This window comes from Microcaecilia unicolor, chromosome 7, assembly GCF_901765095.1.
Source record: "Microcaecilia unicolor chromosome 7, aMicUni1.1, whole genome shotgun sequence".
Lineage (NCBI taxonomy): Eukaryota > Metazoa > Chordata > Amphibia > Gymnophiona > Siphonopidae > Microcaecilia > Microcaecilia unicolor.
Genome location: NC_044037.1, coordinates 102,850,698 through 102,869,947, shown reverse-complemented (window position 1 = coordinate 102,869,947; position 19,250 = coordinate 102,850,698). Strand labels below are relative to the sequence as shown.

The 19,250-nt window shown below is 44.6% G+C and overlaps 1 protein-coding gene across 1 annotated transcript in view; it reads right to left on the bottom strand.

The window, feature by feature from the left end:
- Nucleotides 1-19,250, bottom strand: part of LOC115473880 (sulfotransferase 1 family member D1-like) — an 87,566-nt gene that overhangs the window by 56,705 nt on the left and 11,611 nt on the right. Inside the window, exon 2 of the mRNA XM_030209039.1 lies at nt 7,352-7,500. Within this exon, the coding sequence (XP_030064899.1) occupies nt 7,352-7,499 (148 nt within the window). The 5' untranslated portion in view covers nt 7,500. The remainder of the gene's footprint in view (nt 1-7,351; nt 7,501-19,250) is intronic.

The window sequence follows — 19,250 nt, the reverse complement described above, 5'->3', positions numbered from 1 at the left end:
TGCCAACAGAGCTCTACTGAATATCATATTTTATTATTCGGCCAAATATGAATAATGAAAAATATTATTCAGCTGAACACGAATAATGAGCATTGAACTTTAACATGACAAATAGTAAAAGAAGCAACACGAAATCAGAGATCAAGTGTTTATTTTAGTAGGATTTAGGACAGTAGAGCCCAGATTATTCATATTCGAATTTAAATCATTATTTGGCTGAATACAAATAATGTATTTGGGACCGAATCAAATACGAATATTTGGTACTGCCCTAACTGTCACCATATCTAGAGCAGCAGCATGCAAAGCATAAGATTAGTTACTGTTGTGTTAAGGGGTTTCTGAGGAAGATACATTATTTTGAGATGTTAAAAAGGTACATTTTCGAAAATATACCAAGTCATAATTGGGACGCCCTGCTCATAATGCCCCCAAAAAAGTCCATCTCGCAGCCATTTCTCCACAGGAAAGATGAAACAAGTAAAAAAGGAGGAGCAGAACTCACATAGACATGGACAACAAACAAAACAGTGAGGTGAATACGAGGCGGATATCAAGATTTGAGAGCTTGGACTTTTACAACCATCTCATTGTTAAGCATTTTTGTCATAACCCCAGACCCCAGAAGCAGGCCTTTGGTGCCAAAACACGGCCTTGTCGGGTCATTTTTTAGCTGTTTTCCAATAAAAACTACTTGATATCGTCCTGACATCCACGTCACTGCTTTGTTTGTTGAACAGGAAAGACGTCCAGACTTCCTGTTTGAAAATATATAAGGATCAGAACTGTCCCAAGCCAGAAACGCGCCCTGTGCGGCTCACCCATTAGAGCTCCTATCCCGCCCACTGCGTCGCAGCCAAGCAGGGAAGGCAATGGACAGGACACAATTTTGGAGCCCCCGCTCCCTTGCATCCTGTGTGGCTGCACTGCCCACACATAGCTCGCTACGCCCCTGAGAAGGATGTCAATACACTGGAGACGTCCATTCAGAACAACTATTTTACAAACTGAAACGTTTAAATTATAAACGGGAAAAACGAGGCACAGGGACGTCTGTCTGGCAGCATTCTTATGAAAATGGCCACAGACATGTCCTAACAGAGCAGTGGTGTAGCTACGGGTGGGCCTGGGTGGGCACAGGCCCACCCATTCTTGGTTCAGGCCCACCCAGCAGTGGCACCACACTACTCTCCCCCCTTCTCCTCCGCAGCGTCCCAGCATCTGCACTCCTGTCTCTGAACCCAGCCCTCCCCGGTGTACCATACAAGGGACCTCGGCACCTGCAATGATTCATTCTCACTGCTTGCGCTGGCCCTGCAGGCTTCTATCTGCTGCATTTCACCAGACAGGATGATGTCAGCGAGGGTGGGACGCTGCAGATGAAAGCCTGTGGGGCCAGAGCAAGCAGTGAGAATGAATCGCTGCAGGTGCAGAAATGCCTGTATAGTACACCAGGGAAGGACAGAGAAAGGAGCGCAGATGCCGGGATGCCGTGGAGGAAAGAGGAGAGATGTGGGGTACATGAAAAAATCTGTAATTTAAAAAATATCTCTGGAAACATATTGGTTTGGGGGGGGGGGCGTGTGTGTGTGTGCATGAAGAGCCCATCCAATTTACCTCTGGGCCCATCCAAAATACTGTGTCTGGCTATGCCTCTGGAACAGAGGAGTAGCCTTAGTATACTGTAAACCAAGGGACACAGGTTTAAATCCTATTATAAGTCTTTTTTTTGTAAATGTGATCCCTCCGCAAACAGAAAAATACCTACTGTACCTGAATGTACACCACTTCACTAGCCTTCAGTCTTGCAGGTGTCTTATATCTTTAGGTACAATACGTAGTTTTCTGTTCCTGGAGGAAGTCCCAGGGAAAAAAATGAATAGAATTACAGTGAGATTTGAACCTGTGTCACTGGGATTACAGTCCACTGCACTAACCAGTAAGCTATTTCTCAGACCTACTTACTGCTTGGTTCAGAATATCTATAACACCTGAGGCAGAGGGGGACAGAAACCACTGGGGGATTAAGGAGGGGTGATGCTTTAATTTATTTTTGTTACATTTGTACCCCGCGCTTTCCCACTCATGGCAGGCTCAATGCGGCTTACATGGGGCAATGGAGGGTTAAGTGACTTGCCCAGAGTCACATCCCTCCAGTGGTCAGCTGCTTATCAGAGCACCTTTTTGTAACTGGATGAGACTGAAACAGTTCTAAATAAAAATGTTCTTTTTAGACATGGACATTTCTTCCTATTCAAAAATCCCTGTTGGACATCCTACTTTTGGGCCCTCCCTAGTCCTGCCCAAAACACGCCCCTTTGCTATTTGGAAGAACTGCAGTGTGAAACAGCCAAATTCTGACTTTCGAAATCAGGATGTGGATGTTTTCAGCAGACAGATGTTTTTTTAGGCATTTTGAGGTCAGCATCTGCTTTCAAAATGAGCACTGTGGTCTTTTTGAAGATATAGATATAGCTAAATATATAGATACTTGGAATGCCCTCCCGTGAGAGGTGGTGATGAAAACGGTGATGGAATTCAAACATGCGTGGGATAAACACAAAGGAATCCTGTTTAGAAGGAATGGATCTATGGAATCTTAGCGGACATTGGGTGGCAACGCCGGTATTTGGAGAATAAAACCGGTGCAGGGCGGACTTCTACGGTCTGTGCCCTGCGAAAGGCAGGGACAAATCAAACTCGGATATACGTATAAAGTATTACATACCATGTAAAATGAGTTTATCTTCTTGGGCAGACTGGATGGACCGTTCAGGTCTTTATCTGCCGTCATTTACTATATGTTGCATACATTTGTAGCTACTTTCCTTTACAGAAAACTAGCATAACTGGTGAAATATACATCTACAATTTAGGTACAAGCACTTATATCAGCCACAGAGCTGGTATAAAGTGTTGACGCCTAAATGCAGTAAATACACATGTAACTTATAGTATTCTATAAGTGTGAGTCCTGCCCATGTTCTGCCTATTTGTTCACATACCTGTAGAGTATATCTACTTTAATAAAAAGCACCTCCAACGTTCTGAAGCTGACTCCGTGGCAGTGAAGGGTTTGTAGGGTTCGTGCTGCCTGTAACGCTGTATCCATCTCCTGTCCTGACGTTAGTGTGCTTTCTGGTTTGTCACAAGCAACACTGACCAACCACACGATAGCAGCACAAGGCACACCAACAGACTCAAAGAATAGCGCAACCCGCCTGCCCGGACACAGATTCACACACAGAACTTCACCGAAGCAGAAAGACAACCGGCCTCAACACTGCCGGTACCGACGGGTAACCCCCCTCAGAGACACATGCGGCACCTCCCAGGAGCAGTAAAAGGTGTGCAGGCTCGGCCCCTCTCTCTCTCTCTCTGAGCTCTGGTCCCGCCCTTGCGGAAACAGGAAATGCAGGTGGGACCACAGCTCACAGAGAGAGAAGGGCCGAGCCTGCATGCCTTTTACCGCTGCTGCTGGCCGCCGTAACCCCGACGAGGTAAGTCAAGATGAGTTTTAAAATTCGTAGGGAGGGAGCCTGGAACTGGAAGGGAGGGAGGGACGACGACCTTGGAACTGGGAGGGAAGGGGGGGAACCTGGAACTGGGAAGGAGAAAAGGAGGGAGGGAGGGGTTACCCTGGAACTGGGTGGGAGGGACCATGAAACTCGGAGGGGGGGACGACGACCCTGAAACTCGGAGGGAGGGAGGGGACGACCCTGGAATTCGGAGGGAGGGAAGGAGGGAGGGGGGGCCGCCGTAACCCCGATGAGGTAAGTCAAGATGAGTTTTAAAATTTGTAGGAAAAGAGCATGGAACTGGAAGGGAGGGACGACAACTGTGGAAGTGGGAGGGAGGGGGACCCTGTAACTGGGAGGAAGGGAAGGGAGGGAGAGACCCCTGCCACACACTCTCATTCTCACACATACACTCTCTCTCTCACAGATACACTCGCACCCAGTCTCACTCTTTCTCTGTCACACACACACACACAATCGCACATTCACTCTCTCTCTGTCACACACACACACACACAATCGCACATTCACTCTCTCTCTCACACAGTCACTCTCACACACACTCTCTCAAACATACACACTCCGAGGAAAACCTTGCTAGCGCCCGTTTCATGTGCTTCAGAAACAGGCCTTTTTTACTAGTATATACATATTTACAGAACAGTGCTTAGGCACAATTAAGGCATTTACAGAGCATGCTACTCAGAGCTAGAAACAAGCAATGGGGAGAGGCAGCACTCCATTTATTTGGCTGGTGGAACTCGGTATCTCTGCCAGCAAAAGTATGCCTAGCGCGCCCATGTGGTAGAGGGAGAGAGAGAGAGAGGAATTTGTTGCCTCCAATTGACCCCTGAGTCCTTTTTGATCATCGGGGCACTAGGGAAAGAACAGAACAGTGAGGCCCAGAACAGGTTGGTAGGGACTTCCAGGAGGTTCCCAGGAAGGGCATGCCTCCACTATATGTGTGTCCAGACTGAGAACAGAAGATTGCCAAGGTAGGAAGTCTTTTTCTGAGCGCTTTGAACCTGTAAAGCTAGGTTTAGTCCAGGGTTAGAGAAAAGCTGTCCTTAACCTGCTGCATCCTGTTTGGGATTAGGCAAGAAGCTAACCCTGGGAGGACTTTTCACTGATCTTATAGGCCTGATTCTATAAAAGTTGCCAAAAATTGCACGCACAAATTTGGGCATGTATCCAATTTGTGTGTGTAATTTAATTGAATAATGAGCTAGTTAGCACTAATTGGCTTTTTAACAAGCAATTATTAGCACTAAAAAAAATCAATTGACACGTACAACAGAAATTTAGATGCGTGATCTGTGCCTAAATTTTACATGCATCCCGGAATAGGGGGGCGCAGAAATGGGATGGTCATGGGTGTTTTGGGGCAGAGGGTGGGTGTGGATTTGAATTGCATGCACAATTATAGAAAAAGAGGGTTCCACGCATAAATTTAGGCTTTGTACCACATTTTCATTGGTGCATATGGGCATGCCTAAATTTATATGTGACCCCTGCGCTTACGTACTGTTGTATATACTGCACCAAACTTTAGGCATGGCTTATAGAATAGCACATAAATGGGAGGGTTTTGGCACTGATTTTTTTAGGCGTGATTTATCGAAATATGTGCAAGACAGCCTGCTTATGCAATAAACAGGTTTCAGTATATTTTGGTTTAAGAAATAAAAATTTGCATGTAAATTCCATATCTATGGTAATCTGGCTGTTCTGTGAAAGCTCAATGCTCAACCCTGACTCATGCTATCATGGGGAGATTTTTATAACTGCCCAGTCTGTGAAGAAGTGTGAATGATATTAGAGTTAGAAGTGGATAATACTGCTCAGAGGAGACCCAGAGCTGTCACTCTAATGAAATTGGTTCTTTCTGTAACTACTACACTTTAATTTTATGGACAACTTGCCTTATTGTGTTTTTCTTCTCTTGTTTATACTTGTACATTACAGGAGAGCTCATTAAAATGGGACTTTATTAATAATTCAGAATGATCTCCAGTCTTTTTCTGTCTTTTCACTTTACTGTGCCTAACCATTAACAACAGCTTGGATTAACAGTTCAATGTCAGGGGACCCTTATGTCTGTGTGCCATAAGAGGGAAGCTGGGGAGAACCAGAAGTAATTTTGGCCATAGACACTAACATAACTGTTATGTACCAGCCTCAAAGGTTTCCCTCAGCCCCACCAATCTGAGAGGTATGCTACACTGAGTTGAAAAATCTCTGGGTTAGGGGATCCCAGAAGAAGGTAGATGGGACTTGATTGAGAATTTCTTAGGGTAAAATGGCTTTTAAGGATAGGTGTTGTGATAAGTAAGAGGCTGTCCTATCCTGGGCAGGCCACTAGATGGCGCTGTTCCCCTAAAAATGTCCAGAATGTCCGGGTGCGTCACTAGAGGGTGCCATTAGGGGAGTGCATAGATGGAGGTCGCTAGGACCGGGGAGAGTCCTGGGATGGCTACAGGTGCAGGCAGTTATGGGCTGGGTGCTGTTTAGCAAAGTTGCCAGGTGGGCAGTTTTACCGCCCAGTTGGGCGGTTTCTCGCCAGCGGCGGCGGGAAAATTTCGCCTGCCACAGGATGCGTTTTTTTGGGCGGTTTTCCCGTCGCCGCTGTGCGAGTTCGGCGTTTTTTTCCGGGGCTTCTATTGGTCCAAATTGGACCAATAGAAGCCTTTTAGGGGTGGGGTGACATCAGGGATGATGTAGGGGGCAGGGCTAGTGATGTGGGAGGCGGGGTTAGTGACATGGGAGGCGGGGTTTGGTGATGCGGGAGACAGGGATTGGCTACGGGCGGTTTTTGGGCAGGTTTACGGCTCATTTGGGGCTGGGAAAATTTTTCCCAGCTGGCAACCCTGGCTATTAACCACTTTATACCCCACCTGAGTTGTGAAAGGAAGAGAGCTGGTAGCTGATGAAAGAGGATCCCCCTGGAAAGAACTGGCTGAACCCTATGGACTTGTGGTGGACTGTGTGGTCAAGGGAGAAAAGCAGGCTGGGGTAAGAAGTCCCTAAAGCATTAGTGTTGGACTGTGTAGCCTCAGTACTTAGAGGAACTGTGTGTTCAAAGAAAGGACTGTGTGACCAGGACTGTGTGTCCAAAGAAGGAAGGACTGGGTGTCCAGGACTGTGTGTCCGAAGAAGAAGTAGGACTGTGTGTCCAGGACTGTGTGTCCAAAGGAGGGGGGGGGGGCTGTGTGTCCCAGTACTGAGAAGCAGGCTGCAAAGCCTGGGGTTAGAAGTCCCCAAAGTATTGAAGTTAGTACTGAGCCCAGGTATCTGTGTGGGGAGGCTGTGTGAAAACATGTGAAAGTATAAAGTATTTAAGCTAGAAGAAGTGTGCCCAGGGGCAGGAATAAAGAATTGCCTGAGGAATATGCTGTTGGTGAGACCTGTTTAATTTTGCCTCTGGAGAACCAGGTCACCCTGAGCGAGAAAGGGTAGCAGGCTAATCTGCATACAATTTGCATACTGAGAACCAGCTCACCCTGAGTGGAAAAGGGGCCCAGGATCTTGAGGTTGGATTGCTCAGGATGCTGGGAAGAGACCGGTTGGAGTCCTGCTCAGAGGCCACAGGCCAAAGAATCACTGAGAAAAGCAGGTGGAACGTGAATGGGTCTCTATAGATTAGAGGGTTTCTGGGGAGGGTAGTAGGGAGGCAAGTTGAGTCTCTCTAGGTTAGAAGTTCTTTGAGGGGGAGGCCTCTGGCAAGAGTGATTAGTTCTTTCTCTGGATTATGGTTTCAAAGGGGGAATGCAAGGTTCAACTGCTTTGATTGAAAGGTAAGAGTATTACCCTCAGGGATAAATGGTTTCTTTTACCTGCTTTAGGGTAAGTGGAAATCAGTAAGTCATCAGGCCTGGCCTGGAACTTCTCCACCTGTTCCCAATTCTCAGCGAAATACTTGATTAGGGGCAATCCACGGACGCATTTCAGTTCTGGTCTTGGAGTCAGTCCTTTTCCCTCCATCCTGGAAGACAGAAGATCAGGAATGGAATAAGATAGAGCCAAGTTCTCAAAACATATGAACAAACATTATGAGACTTAGCCAGCAAATATCCAAGTGCAGCCAAGCATAGAGATTAGAGGAGGAATGAGCAAACATTCAGTGAGGGAAGAGGGGGGTCAGCAAACTCTTTAGACTATAGTCTAGGGAAAACTTATTTGGCTCTCTAGCTGAATGTGTTCTTTTTCAGGAACATTATATAATCCTGACTCAGGAAGCATTAGGATAACAGTTGTTTACATGATGCCACAAGTAATGGGTAAAGTAATGTAGATCCCCTATGGGTGAGGTTTTTTTAAAGAGGGTGGTACGATGGTAAAATCACGGTGTAGGGTCCCACGTTAAACTCTCACCACTTGGCGAAGGTACAAAGAAAGGTGGGGAAATTCTGTATATTATACAGTGTGCAATACAAGATGTTAAGCGAATTTCCCTAGATGTTACAAAATTTTAATGATAATATTGCACACTAACTTTTAAATTATAATAATTTATTGCACAAGATGTTTCTTTTTAACTTTTCAGAAAATGTATCAACTTTCAATCAATAAATTTTCCTCTGAAATTCTCAACACCACAAATCAGATAAGTAGTACAAATAATTACTTTCTCTGTTACTCAGAATTTACTTTAACTATGAAATTTTAACAAGAAAATTGATTCTTTGTTTCAATTGCTTTCTTACAGATGTCCACGTCCTTCACTTTGCAATGTAACTGAATCTCAGCATAAACCTCCAGGTAAGTATTTACGTGTAAGTTTAAAGTCTCTGAAATGGTGTAGATGGTGATTTTTGTACTTAGCTGCTTGAGTTGAACTTTCTTGAATGATGGTAACTTTGGACTTTTGTGGTAGTTGGTGCACGTGTCGGTCCTACGATGGTCCTCTTTCGTTGCCCAACAGCCTCTGTACCTGTACTCTGGTTAACCAAAAGAAACCCTGTCTCCCTATCCTGTGGGAATTTTTATAGGGATTTTTGTTATCAAAATGTGGCCAACCTATCTAGAGTAAATCAATAGATAATTAATGTTCCCTATTGCAGGACCTGCCTTATTACTTTTCCCTGCCTAATGAGGAACACACTTCCATGTATGTTAATCACACCTTGTAACCAGTCACACATTTCATACTTCACTGCCCTCATACACAGCAGTTCAGCTAAGGACAACAGTCCTGTTTCAATTTTTAATCAGCACCAATTCTCACTGCAGACCGGTGCAAGGTGATCACAACCCTGCTTCATGGCAGGTCAGTGGGAACACACCAGATTTGCACACTCACCCTTCACCAACAGGCTTCTACACAATTTGTAGCCCCTCCAAACTCAGGCAGACCCCTCAGTACAACCACCCATTAACACATATGTATTGCACTCAAAGTGTCAGTCAAATGCGCTGTGGCCACAACTCTGCTCTGAGACAGATCAGCAGAAACACAGCAGTTTTCCTGCACACTCACTGTCACTAGCCACCTTCACTTGTTACCAGCAGGCTATTATACAGCTTATAGCCTATTTCAAACTCAGGCAAGCCTTTCTGTATAACCACTTAGCAAATTTATAAAGTATACTGTGATTTTCAGTGTGATTATCAGCCTGTCTAGTCACACAAATTTCTTATACATACATGGGCAGATCATCTTTCATGCAGGTATATCTCCCCTGTACCTTCAGTCTCTCAGCTTTACTGAATTCCACTCTCTCTGTTTCACCAGGTGTTCTGATTCAGTCAAATTATACTCTATTGAGGTTTTCCTCCTCATCCACACTCAATTTTCCAAGCACACAGACAGAGCACCTCTCATACCGGTCCTGTCTCTCCTGTGTCTTTAGTTCCTCTCACCTTGTATCAGACAACTCTTTATTTAAGCTCTCTCTCCTGTATAAATCAACTCTTACACATACACAGGCACAGCACCTTCCACACACACAGGTCTGTCTTCTCCTGTGTCTTCAGTTCCTCTCTCCTGGTCACCAGCTCTGTCTCCCCCTAGCAACAGGACTGCAGCTAGGCCATCTGACCTAGCAGCGCCAATCAGACACTAGCTTGTGGCAGGTGAACTAAGTTTTACAGCTTGGAAACTTTTCCACAAACTCCATTTTGAAATCAAATTTTCCCATTAAAGTGTATGGAGAAAATGGATTTCCATACAAAAGACACGATAAATTACATTACACTTTAATAAGAATTATACCATCATCCAGGCCACATTTTCCTGAATCCAATCCATGTTCTATTTTTTTAAACCATAAACAGGCACCATTTCACATCATTTGCATGTAACCCCCCCCCCCCCCCCCCAAAGTGCCAGCAGACCCCGGGGCAGCCCTAGGAGACCCAAGATGGCTCCTTTACAGGGGACACCCAGCATTTTATTTATTTATTTATTTATTTATTTAAATACCCCATCTACAGCAATATAAATTACAAGAGAAGAAAAATACATATAAAGCACTGTTGCTAACCAAGGAGATAGTCACGGGATAGAACATCTCTCTCTCAGAGCTCAGCACAGCAATTTTCTCAGCTCCATAGTTAGTTCCATAACCCAAGAGGTTATGAAATTCTCAGGGAGCTGGGAGGGATTGTGAGCCTGATCAATCCTGCTGTCTATGGAAAAGCAAAAAAAAAAATGCTTTTTTCATGAATAAGCAAGAGTGAGACAGACACATAGCTAGGGTTACCATATGACTCCAGAAAAAGAAGGACAGATTGAGCCAGTCTGGGTTTTACATCCATTGCTTTCAATGGAAGCAAAACCTGGACTGGATCAATGTGTCCTCCTTTTTCTGGGACCATATGGTAACCCTACACATAGCGGCCCCAAGGGTTCTGCCTTACTTGGATCATAGAGACCTCTATAACAGTATTGTGTTGTAACCCTTTCATACCCTTGCAATTTCTAGAACAAGGGGAAGGCTCTCCTGACCAGTAATGTAGTGGTAAAAGACATCTTTTGGATTGGTATTTAACTCCAGCCCCACTGTAATCTTGTCCTTGATTCCCCCAGCCATTGTACCATACAAAACAGGGAAGGAGTTTTTGGCTGCTCAAAGCTGTTGCACCCTTAAGATGCACGTCTGGGGTTTCTAAACTAGCACCCCTGGAGGAGAGGGAGTCTATTGCTGGATAAGCCACTGCATTATTGCTAACAGAGAGGAGTAAGGGAGTAAAAAAGAAAGCAAGCACCTCGGGAATGCTAAAAAGCAGCAGGGAGCCATTAATCCTGGAAAAGGAAGAGGATACAGTAGATGCCCCCTGGATTTGGGCAGAGAGAATCAGGCAGCAACAAGGGACTGCACCTGTGACCACATCTGAGTTCAGACCAGCTGTATTAGCTGGGGAAATGGGTGAGAGATGAGGAGTTCTCCACCCACGTGAGAGAGTCCAAGTGCATCCTAAGGGTGTCTTTTACTAAGGCACGCTCACTTTTTTAGTGCACACTAAAATTGTGGGCATAGGAATGCATTGGCGTCTCTAACATTTAGTGCGCCTACAATTTTAGCGCACACCAAAAACGTGAGTGCGCCTTAGTAAAAGACCTCCTACATGACTGTAAGGAGTCGATATTCAAAGTGATTGGCTCCTGGCTGTTCAGATTGCCTGGGTAGGGCTCACCGCTGATATTCAGCAGTACTTAACCCTCTAGTTGACTAAGCTGAAACTGGTTATGTTGCGGACGGTCCAGGAGCAGAGTCGGCACTTAATCACATAAGAGCATAAAGTAACCAGACAAATTGGAGCGCATAAAACAGTCCAGTTTCATGTTTATTAAAAAGTTTATATACCACCTTTACTGCAAAATGAGACAAGGCAGTTTACAAAAGTTGAAAATATTAATGGAAAAATGGAAAAGAAAACAAACTCCATAGAATGAATATTGGCCTTAACTCCTTGTGTCCATCTGCACATATCCAGATATTCATTGCTGGTGCCCAGCAGTGCTGGCTCAAGACAAGATGCCACCTGAGGCAGAGCTAAGATGCCACCCCCCCAGGCTGAGATGCTGCCCCCCTTCCTACCTCCAGTCCATTCGCAGCATTTACCTGTTTTGTCATATTCCAAACCCGGCAGCGATTCCCATACGCTGCCCTGCCGCCGGCACCTGCCTCTTCCCTTTACTGAGGCTGCCTGAGCCTCTGACTAAACAGGAAGTTACATCAGAGAGGTGGCTGCAGTAAAGGGAAGAGGCAGGTGCCAACAGCAGGGCAGTGTATGGGAATCACTGCCGTTGCTGGGTTTGGAACATGACAAAACAGGTAATCGCTGCAAACGGGGTGGAGAAGGAAGGGGGAGATGCAGCTCCCAGAAGAGTGGAGAGATACTGATCCCTGGAGAGTGCCGCCTGAGGCCTGCGCTTCAAGTATCCTAATGGTTGGGCCGCCCCTGGTGCCCAGACATAACCAAGCATTGAATACTGGGGTACAAAGCCCATGGCAGCTAAAAAAAAGGTGCTCACCACTGCCGGCTCAATATTTACCCCTAACTGTATAATATTTTCCCTACTCTGCCATTATTTGAGTTTATCAACAACCCTTTTCAGTAATTCCTTGATTCAGAACAAAACCTGGCCTGGACTCATTTATTGGGAAGGGGAGATGGTATGGAGAAAGTAATTTTTGCATCAATGGCCTGAGCCTCACAGTTTTATTGGTCTCAACCTGGATCCCAGAATCAGTGGTATAGCCAAGGGTGGGCCTGGGTGGGCTCAGGCCCACACAGTAGCAGCACACCTATGAAGTGGCTGGCAGGGGTCCCCAAGCCCTACCAGCCAAAAACTCCCAACAACTGTCCCTCCTGCATACCTTGTAAATAGCAGATGTTCGCCTGCAGCGAGCAGCGACTGATAAATGCTGTTCACACCAGTCCTACAGCCTTCCCTCTGATATATTCCCGCCTATGCAGAAACAGGAAGTTGCGTCAGAGGGAAGGCTGTGGGGCCAACATGAGCAGTGTGTATTAGTTGCTGCTCGCTGCCGGTGAAAATCTGCTACTTAAAAGGTATGCAGGGGAGGAGGGATGTTTGAGAGACCATATGGCATGCAGGCAAGAGAGGGAGAGACCAAATCACTTGTGGGACAGGGCGGAGTTCTGCCCACTCATGTTGGGCCCAGGCCCACCCAAAATTGGGTGCCTGGCTACGCCTCTGCCCAGAATAAATTCCAAGAAACTGAGGATTGATCCAAGCAGTAGTGCAATGTAAATGGGAGTTATAGTTGTAGCTCAAGGTGAGTTACATTCAGGTACAATAGGTATCTTTCTTGTCCCCGGGAGGGGGTGTGAGAAGCCTACAATCTAACCCCCCCTATTTACTAAGCCGTGCTAGTGGTTGCCATGCACTAATGCCAACACAGCCCATTCACTTTGAATGTGCTGTGTTGGCATTGCCAGGCGGCATAGTAAACAGTGAGGTAAGTTCTATCTGAAGCAATGGAGGATTAAAGGCATCTTTTACTAAAGAATAGCAAATATTATCTACCACAGGACCTATTTTATTCCTGTGGGCCCTGTGCAGATAGCATGTGCTAATCGTTAGTAAAAGACCCCCTAAGTGACTTGCCCAATATCACAAAAAGCTACAGTGAGATTTAACCTGAGCTTGCCTGGTTCCTAGCCTGCTGCTCTAGCCATTAGTTAAACAGGCTTCACTGGTGACATTGAAAATGATTCTCTGTAATTCAGGTGTCATAGAACTTGATAATCAGTCTGTACTTTTAATTGTCTGTAGATTTCAGAGACATATGAACGGCAGTCCTGCACGACATTAGCTCCACCCTTATCAGCACCCCTGATAACAATGTTAGAGTTAGCTTTCAAAGATTCAAAAGTGAGCTTCTCCATCTTCGTCAAATTAGAGAACCTTCTCTTGAAGGAAGCCTGTTCAATATGCTGGAATATAGACAGAACCAAATGGCGAAAGGCAGCTAATACCGGATTTAGGGGACCAGGAGGAGTCCAGCAAGACAAGAGGCTACCCATTAGCGGTAGTGCGTGTCGCCTATCGCAGAGCGTGCTATAACCACTGGGATTTTTTGCTCACACCAAGGACACAAACATCTTCAGAGGATGATCTCACACTCACATATTTATTTATTTATTACATTTGTATCCCACATTTTCCCACCTATTTGTAGGCTCAATGTGGCTTACATATGTCATGCAGTACAATTTCTTGTCAAGTCACATAGTTCCTGCGGTAAGGAAACATTGGGACCTGGTGCAGACTATACCTATTTTTAGCAAAGTGGGTTTAGGCTTTTCTTTCTGCCACACGAGGAACTTGAAGGAACATTTTAGCCCTGCTGTCTTACCGCCTCCTCAATTACAACCTGGTCTGGACACTGGACCAGTTGATGATTTCAAATGTAATACTTGTTCTGTATTTATTTATTTATTTAGATTTTGCTCACACCTTTTTCAGTAGTAGCTCAAGGTGAGTTACATTCAGGTACACTGGATATTTCTCTGTCCCAGGAGGGCTCACAATCTAAGTTTGTACCTGAGACAATGGAGGGTTAAGTGGCTTGCCCAAGATCACATGGAGCAGCAGAGGGATGTGGGATTATGATTGAGACCACATTTTTTTATTAACTCGGTGGATCACAAAAGACATTTTCTCAAAACCAAGACATCTTGCAAATCTGCTTTTGTTGTCTATTGCATAATTTGTCCATGCAACATAGTTTATGTGGGACAGGCATCTTGTGCATTGGTCACACGTTTGACAGAGCATAGAAGTTCCATACATACCAACAAGCCCGGTCTCCCTTTGGCCATGCATTGTTTTCAACAGGGTCATTTGTTTCAGCAGTTAAGTTGTCTGATTTTACAACATGCGCCCCCCCCCCCCCCCCCCCCCCTTGGCAGAGGAGGGGACCGGTGATGCATCCTATTTCAATCTGAGCAGAGATGGATTTTTAAACTTACATAGTAGATGACGGCAGAAAAAGACCTGCACGGTCCATCCAGTCTTAATTCCCTTGAACCTAAAGGACTTAATACTCGCCTTGATTGGTGTCATTTTTTCTGATTATTCAGAACACTGTTGTGTATTTTGTTCGAATGTGCCCTTTAGTTCACTGGTCTCATATGATTGGTTGGTGAGATCTTGGCGTCTGATGTCATTTCCCTTTATAAAGGGCGGCCATTTTTTGACACCAATATGCCTATAGGCTGTGTACGACCTTGTGGTTATCTTGATATCAAGTGGGTATTTTACTTGCAGACCTTGTTTTCTTTTTCTTTTTTCATGTTATGAAATACTGACTGTTTATTTTCTTTTTGCAGACATACTTGCCAACTGGATCCTGACGCAGTTTCCATGAAATGCTGGCCATCGTTGGCCCAGGGGCAAGTTATCATCACGATTGATCCATTAGAAGTCGTTTTCAGGCTGCTTAAGCCATTTACTTTCAAGATAAGTTGCTCTTTGATATTATACTTTTGAGCACTTGAAGTTTTAGGTTTTGTACAGCACTTAAGTCAACGGTGCTGGGAGGTTTTTGCTGATGATGAAGTCTAGATCTTTTTAGATCAATATCGCTCTGTATTACCTAACTAGGTTTGAGCGGCTTTGAGGCTTTTCCTTCCAAAATTTTTTTTGTGTGATTTCATAACTATACCTGTGGATTACATTTTTTTTATTTGACTTGCTACACTGGTTAATTCCACACCCCCTACTTTTTCTAAAGTAAAATAATACAGGACCAATATCAACACCAAAAAATGACAAGTGTTCCACTAAATTGTGACTTTAAAATCACTCCTCAAATTTATAAATATTCATTCAAAAAAAGTTTGTGGAGAAAATGGCGATCTCAGTAGTCCATAAAGGGTAACCTTGGACATACCAGGCTTTGTTGAATTAATGCCAGTATCTGGTTTCTTTCATTGGTCTCCAAAAAACTCCTTTGATATTTCAATGTGCAATCCTTAATAATGCTTCTTAAATAACAAAATTGTTTAAATGGTGCCATTTTGAATGAGGACACAAAAAAGTTTTGAATGAATATTTATAAATTTGAGGACTATCTTTAAAATCACAATTTAGTGGAATACTTGCAATTTTTTGGTGTTCATATTGGTCCTGTATCAGCACATATACCCAACTGGGCATTTAAAAGTCTGTCCTTAATAATGCCACATGTTCAGAAATCATAGCCATAAATATAGACAGTTATTCAAACATTATCACACATACCTGAACAGGCATCTATACACACCTTGCAAAAGTAAACAACTTTAACAGAATACATCCAAATTTTCCATCTTCCAAAATTCCTGACAGCAGATGTACAGATCAGTAGGACCCAAAACAAAGTCAGGAACAGCACAGTTTATACCTTCCTTAGGTTTCACTGTTGGGTTTAACCAGTGGTTCCCAAACCTTATCCTGGAGACACCCCAGCCAGTCAGGTTTTCAGTATATCAGGGGAGCGCTATAGAAGTGATTTATAGTAGTAGTAATAGTAGTAGGGACACAAGATGAAGGTAGACTATGGTAGATTTAAAACAAATAGGAGAAAGTTTTTCTTTACTCAGCGTGTAGTTGGACTCTGGAACTCGTTGCCGGAGAATGTAGTGACAGCAGCTGGCCTTATGGAGTTTAAGGGGGGTTTGGACAGATTCCTGAAGGAAAAGTCCATTGAACATTATTAATTTTTTTTTTCTTTTGGGGGGGGGGGGGGTGGGGTTGCCGGGTTCTTGGGGCCTGGATTGGCCGCTGTCGGAGACGGGATGCTGGGCTTAATGGACCCTTGGTCTTTTCCCAGTATGGCGGTGCTTATGTGCTTGTGAGGCAGTGCAAGCAAATCTCTCCTGAATATTCATTGTGGGTATCCTTAAAACATGACTGGCTGGGGTGCCTCCAGGAACAGGTTTGGAAACCACTGGTTTAAAAAACAATACCTTGTGCATGTAAAATCTGGATAACTGAATTAAGATCAAAGTAATGTAATAACACAGTAACAAAGTAGATAACAGCAGATAAAGACCTGTATGGTCCATCCATCAAATTTTTAAGGAAATGCCCAAAATATGTAATACTTGGTCGCAATAATGAAATAGTGATGGAATATTTACATAGCAGGCAGTCAACAGTTTTATTTTCTACTGAAAATAATTAACTTTGTATGAACTTGGCAGCTAACAGTGGCATCCAAACAAACTTTAACAAGAAACAACAGAACTGGCACATTTAGACCAACTTTGGACATCTGCATGAAGGTAGCTCTTCCCTCACTATTTAATACCTCTCTTTGAAATAGTAGTAATAAAAAAAATATCAAGGAGTCAAGGAACAAAATGGATCACAATCAAGGTTCAAAAAACAAGCAACTTCATTAAAAAATGACCCATACACACTACATAATCTCTCTTTTTATTCAAACCATTAGGTATAACTGACCTGAAGTCGAATATCATCTTTTGTTCAACTTTAATCAACATCTGATCAACATCTCCTCCTCTCCACGGAATCTTTGATTTTCTTAATACAAAAAAGCTAAAATGCTCAAATCTATTATTCTTTCCATAGAATGTTCCACCAAAGGCTTATCTAGTGGTTCAGGTGGTGGTAGGGCTATGGGTGTTTAGGTAAGAGTGGAACATGGGACGATCAGTGCTAGTACAGCATAGGGGATGATGTGTAGTTTTATCAGGAAACCAGATGAGATGACTGTATTATTTTCCAGGAAAAGCCTTATTTGCCAAGAAAAATATTAAACAGCCTAGCAACCAAGACATTCTATGGTGACATAAAGATAATGGATAACTTAAACAGAAAGGGGTGAACAAATGTGGATAAAGGAGAGCTGATTAATATTGTATATCTGGATTTTCGACAAAGTACTTCATGAAAGACTCCAGAGGAAATTGGAGAGTCATGGGATAGGAGATAGTGTTCTATTGTGGATTAAAAACTGGTTCAAAGATATAAAACAGAGAGTAGGGTTAAATGGTCAGTATTCTCAATGGAGAAGGGTAGATAGGCGACCCTCAGGCGACCCTCAGGGGGAGGAATGCTGGCTTCGGCCTAACCCCTGGTAAGCCTTTCCTCAGCTGAGAGGTGCCCAGCTCTACCACCGGCTGCCTTTCAGGTGCTGTGGAGGACTTGCAGCTCATCTGCATATCCTTACAGCCTTCTCCGGGGTGACACCCAGGTCCACTCTGATCCACTCGGGGCCTCCGCTCTAGGTGCCGCGTTCTCTTTACATCTAATCTTCTTCCCAGTTGCTAAAGTACCTCAGTCATTTATGGCCCCTATTCACATTCTCTTCCTAGCCCTGTCCCTTCCTAATCTTTTCCCTCACCCCCTACCTCTCTCCGCTAAAGGAACTCACTGCCCATCCATTGACTTCATCACCTCACCTTCTCTCCTACCCTCTTCCTCCCTCTTGGCTTTTAATCTCCGCCTCTTTCTTCCGTCCATTTTGCCTTCCCCATTCCACCTAAATACCTCTCGCCTTCGACGCGTTCGTGGCCACACCTCTCCTACTCTCCTCCGCTCTCTTTTACTCCTTCTCTTACTCTCAGCCGGTGACATCAATCCCAATCCTGGCCCCCCTCACCAACTATTATCCCAACTCTACAGATCTCACCGCGACCTCTCTAACCTCATCTCTATTTCTCTACTCCCCTCCTCTTCTCTGCCCTTCTCTTGCGCCCTATGGAATGCCCGCTGTATCTGTAACAAACTCGCCTATATCCAGGACCTCTTTATCTCACGTCACCTCCATCTGCTTGCCATAACAGAAACCTGGCTCTGCCCTGATGACTCTGCTTCAGTCGCAGCCCTGTGCCATGGCGGTTATCTATTTTCACATACTCCTCGCCCTGCTGGCCGTGGGGGCGGTGTTGGACTACTTCTCTCTCCCTCCTCCAGATTTCAACCCCTTCTTCCACCTCAATCTCACTGTTTTTCCTCCTTTGAAGTCCACTCTATCCGCCTTTTCTCTCCTCTGCCTCTTCGAATAGCGGTCATTTATCGTCCCCCTGATAAGTCCCTTTCATCCTTTCTCAGTGACTTTGACGCCTGGCTTGCCTTCTTCCATGATCCTTCCTCCCCCTCTCTCATCCTTGGTGACTTTAATATTCCTGCTAATGATCCTTCCAACTCTTATATTTCCAAGTTACTCACTTTAATGTCCTCCTTTAATCTCCAACTATGCTCCACCTCCCCCACTCATCAAAATGGTCACTGTCTTGATCTCATCTTCTCCTCCAACTGTTCACCCTCTAGTTTCCTTGCCTCTGATCTTCCCTCCTCTGATCACCATCTTATAACTTTCACACTTAAATCTCCTCCCTCCCAGTCCCGTCCTATCTTATCTAATTTATCTAGGAATCTTCACGATATTGACCCTTCATCTCTATCCTCCCATGTTTCAAACCTCCTCTCTACTGTGGCACCATCCACGTCTGTCAACGAGGCTGTTTCTTCTTACAACAATACTCTATCCTCTGCCTTAGACACTCTTGCACCTTTGATGACCCGCCCTGTAAGGCGTACAAAACCCCAACCTTGACTGACTTCTAATATCCGCTACCTACGTTCCTGTACCTGCTCCGCCGAACGCCTCTGGCGGAAATCTCGGGCCCTTGCTGATTTCTTACACTTTAAGTTCATGCTGACCTCCTTCCAATCTGCTCTTTTACGTGCCAAACAGGATTATTATATCCAACTGACCAACTCTCTTGGCTCTAATCCTCGACTTA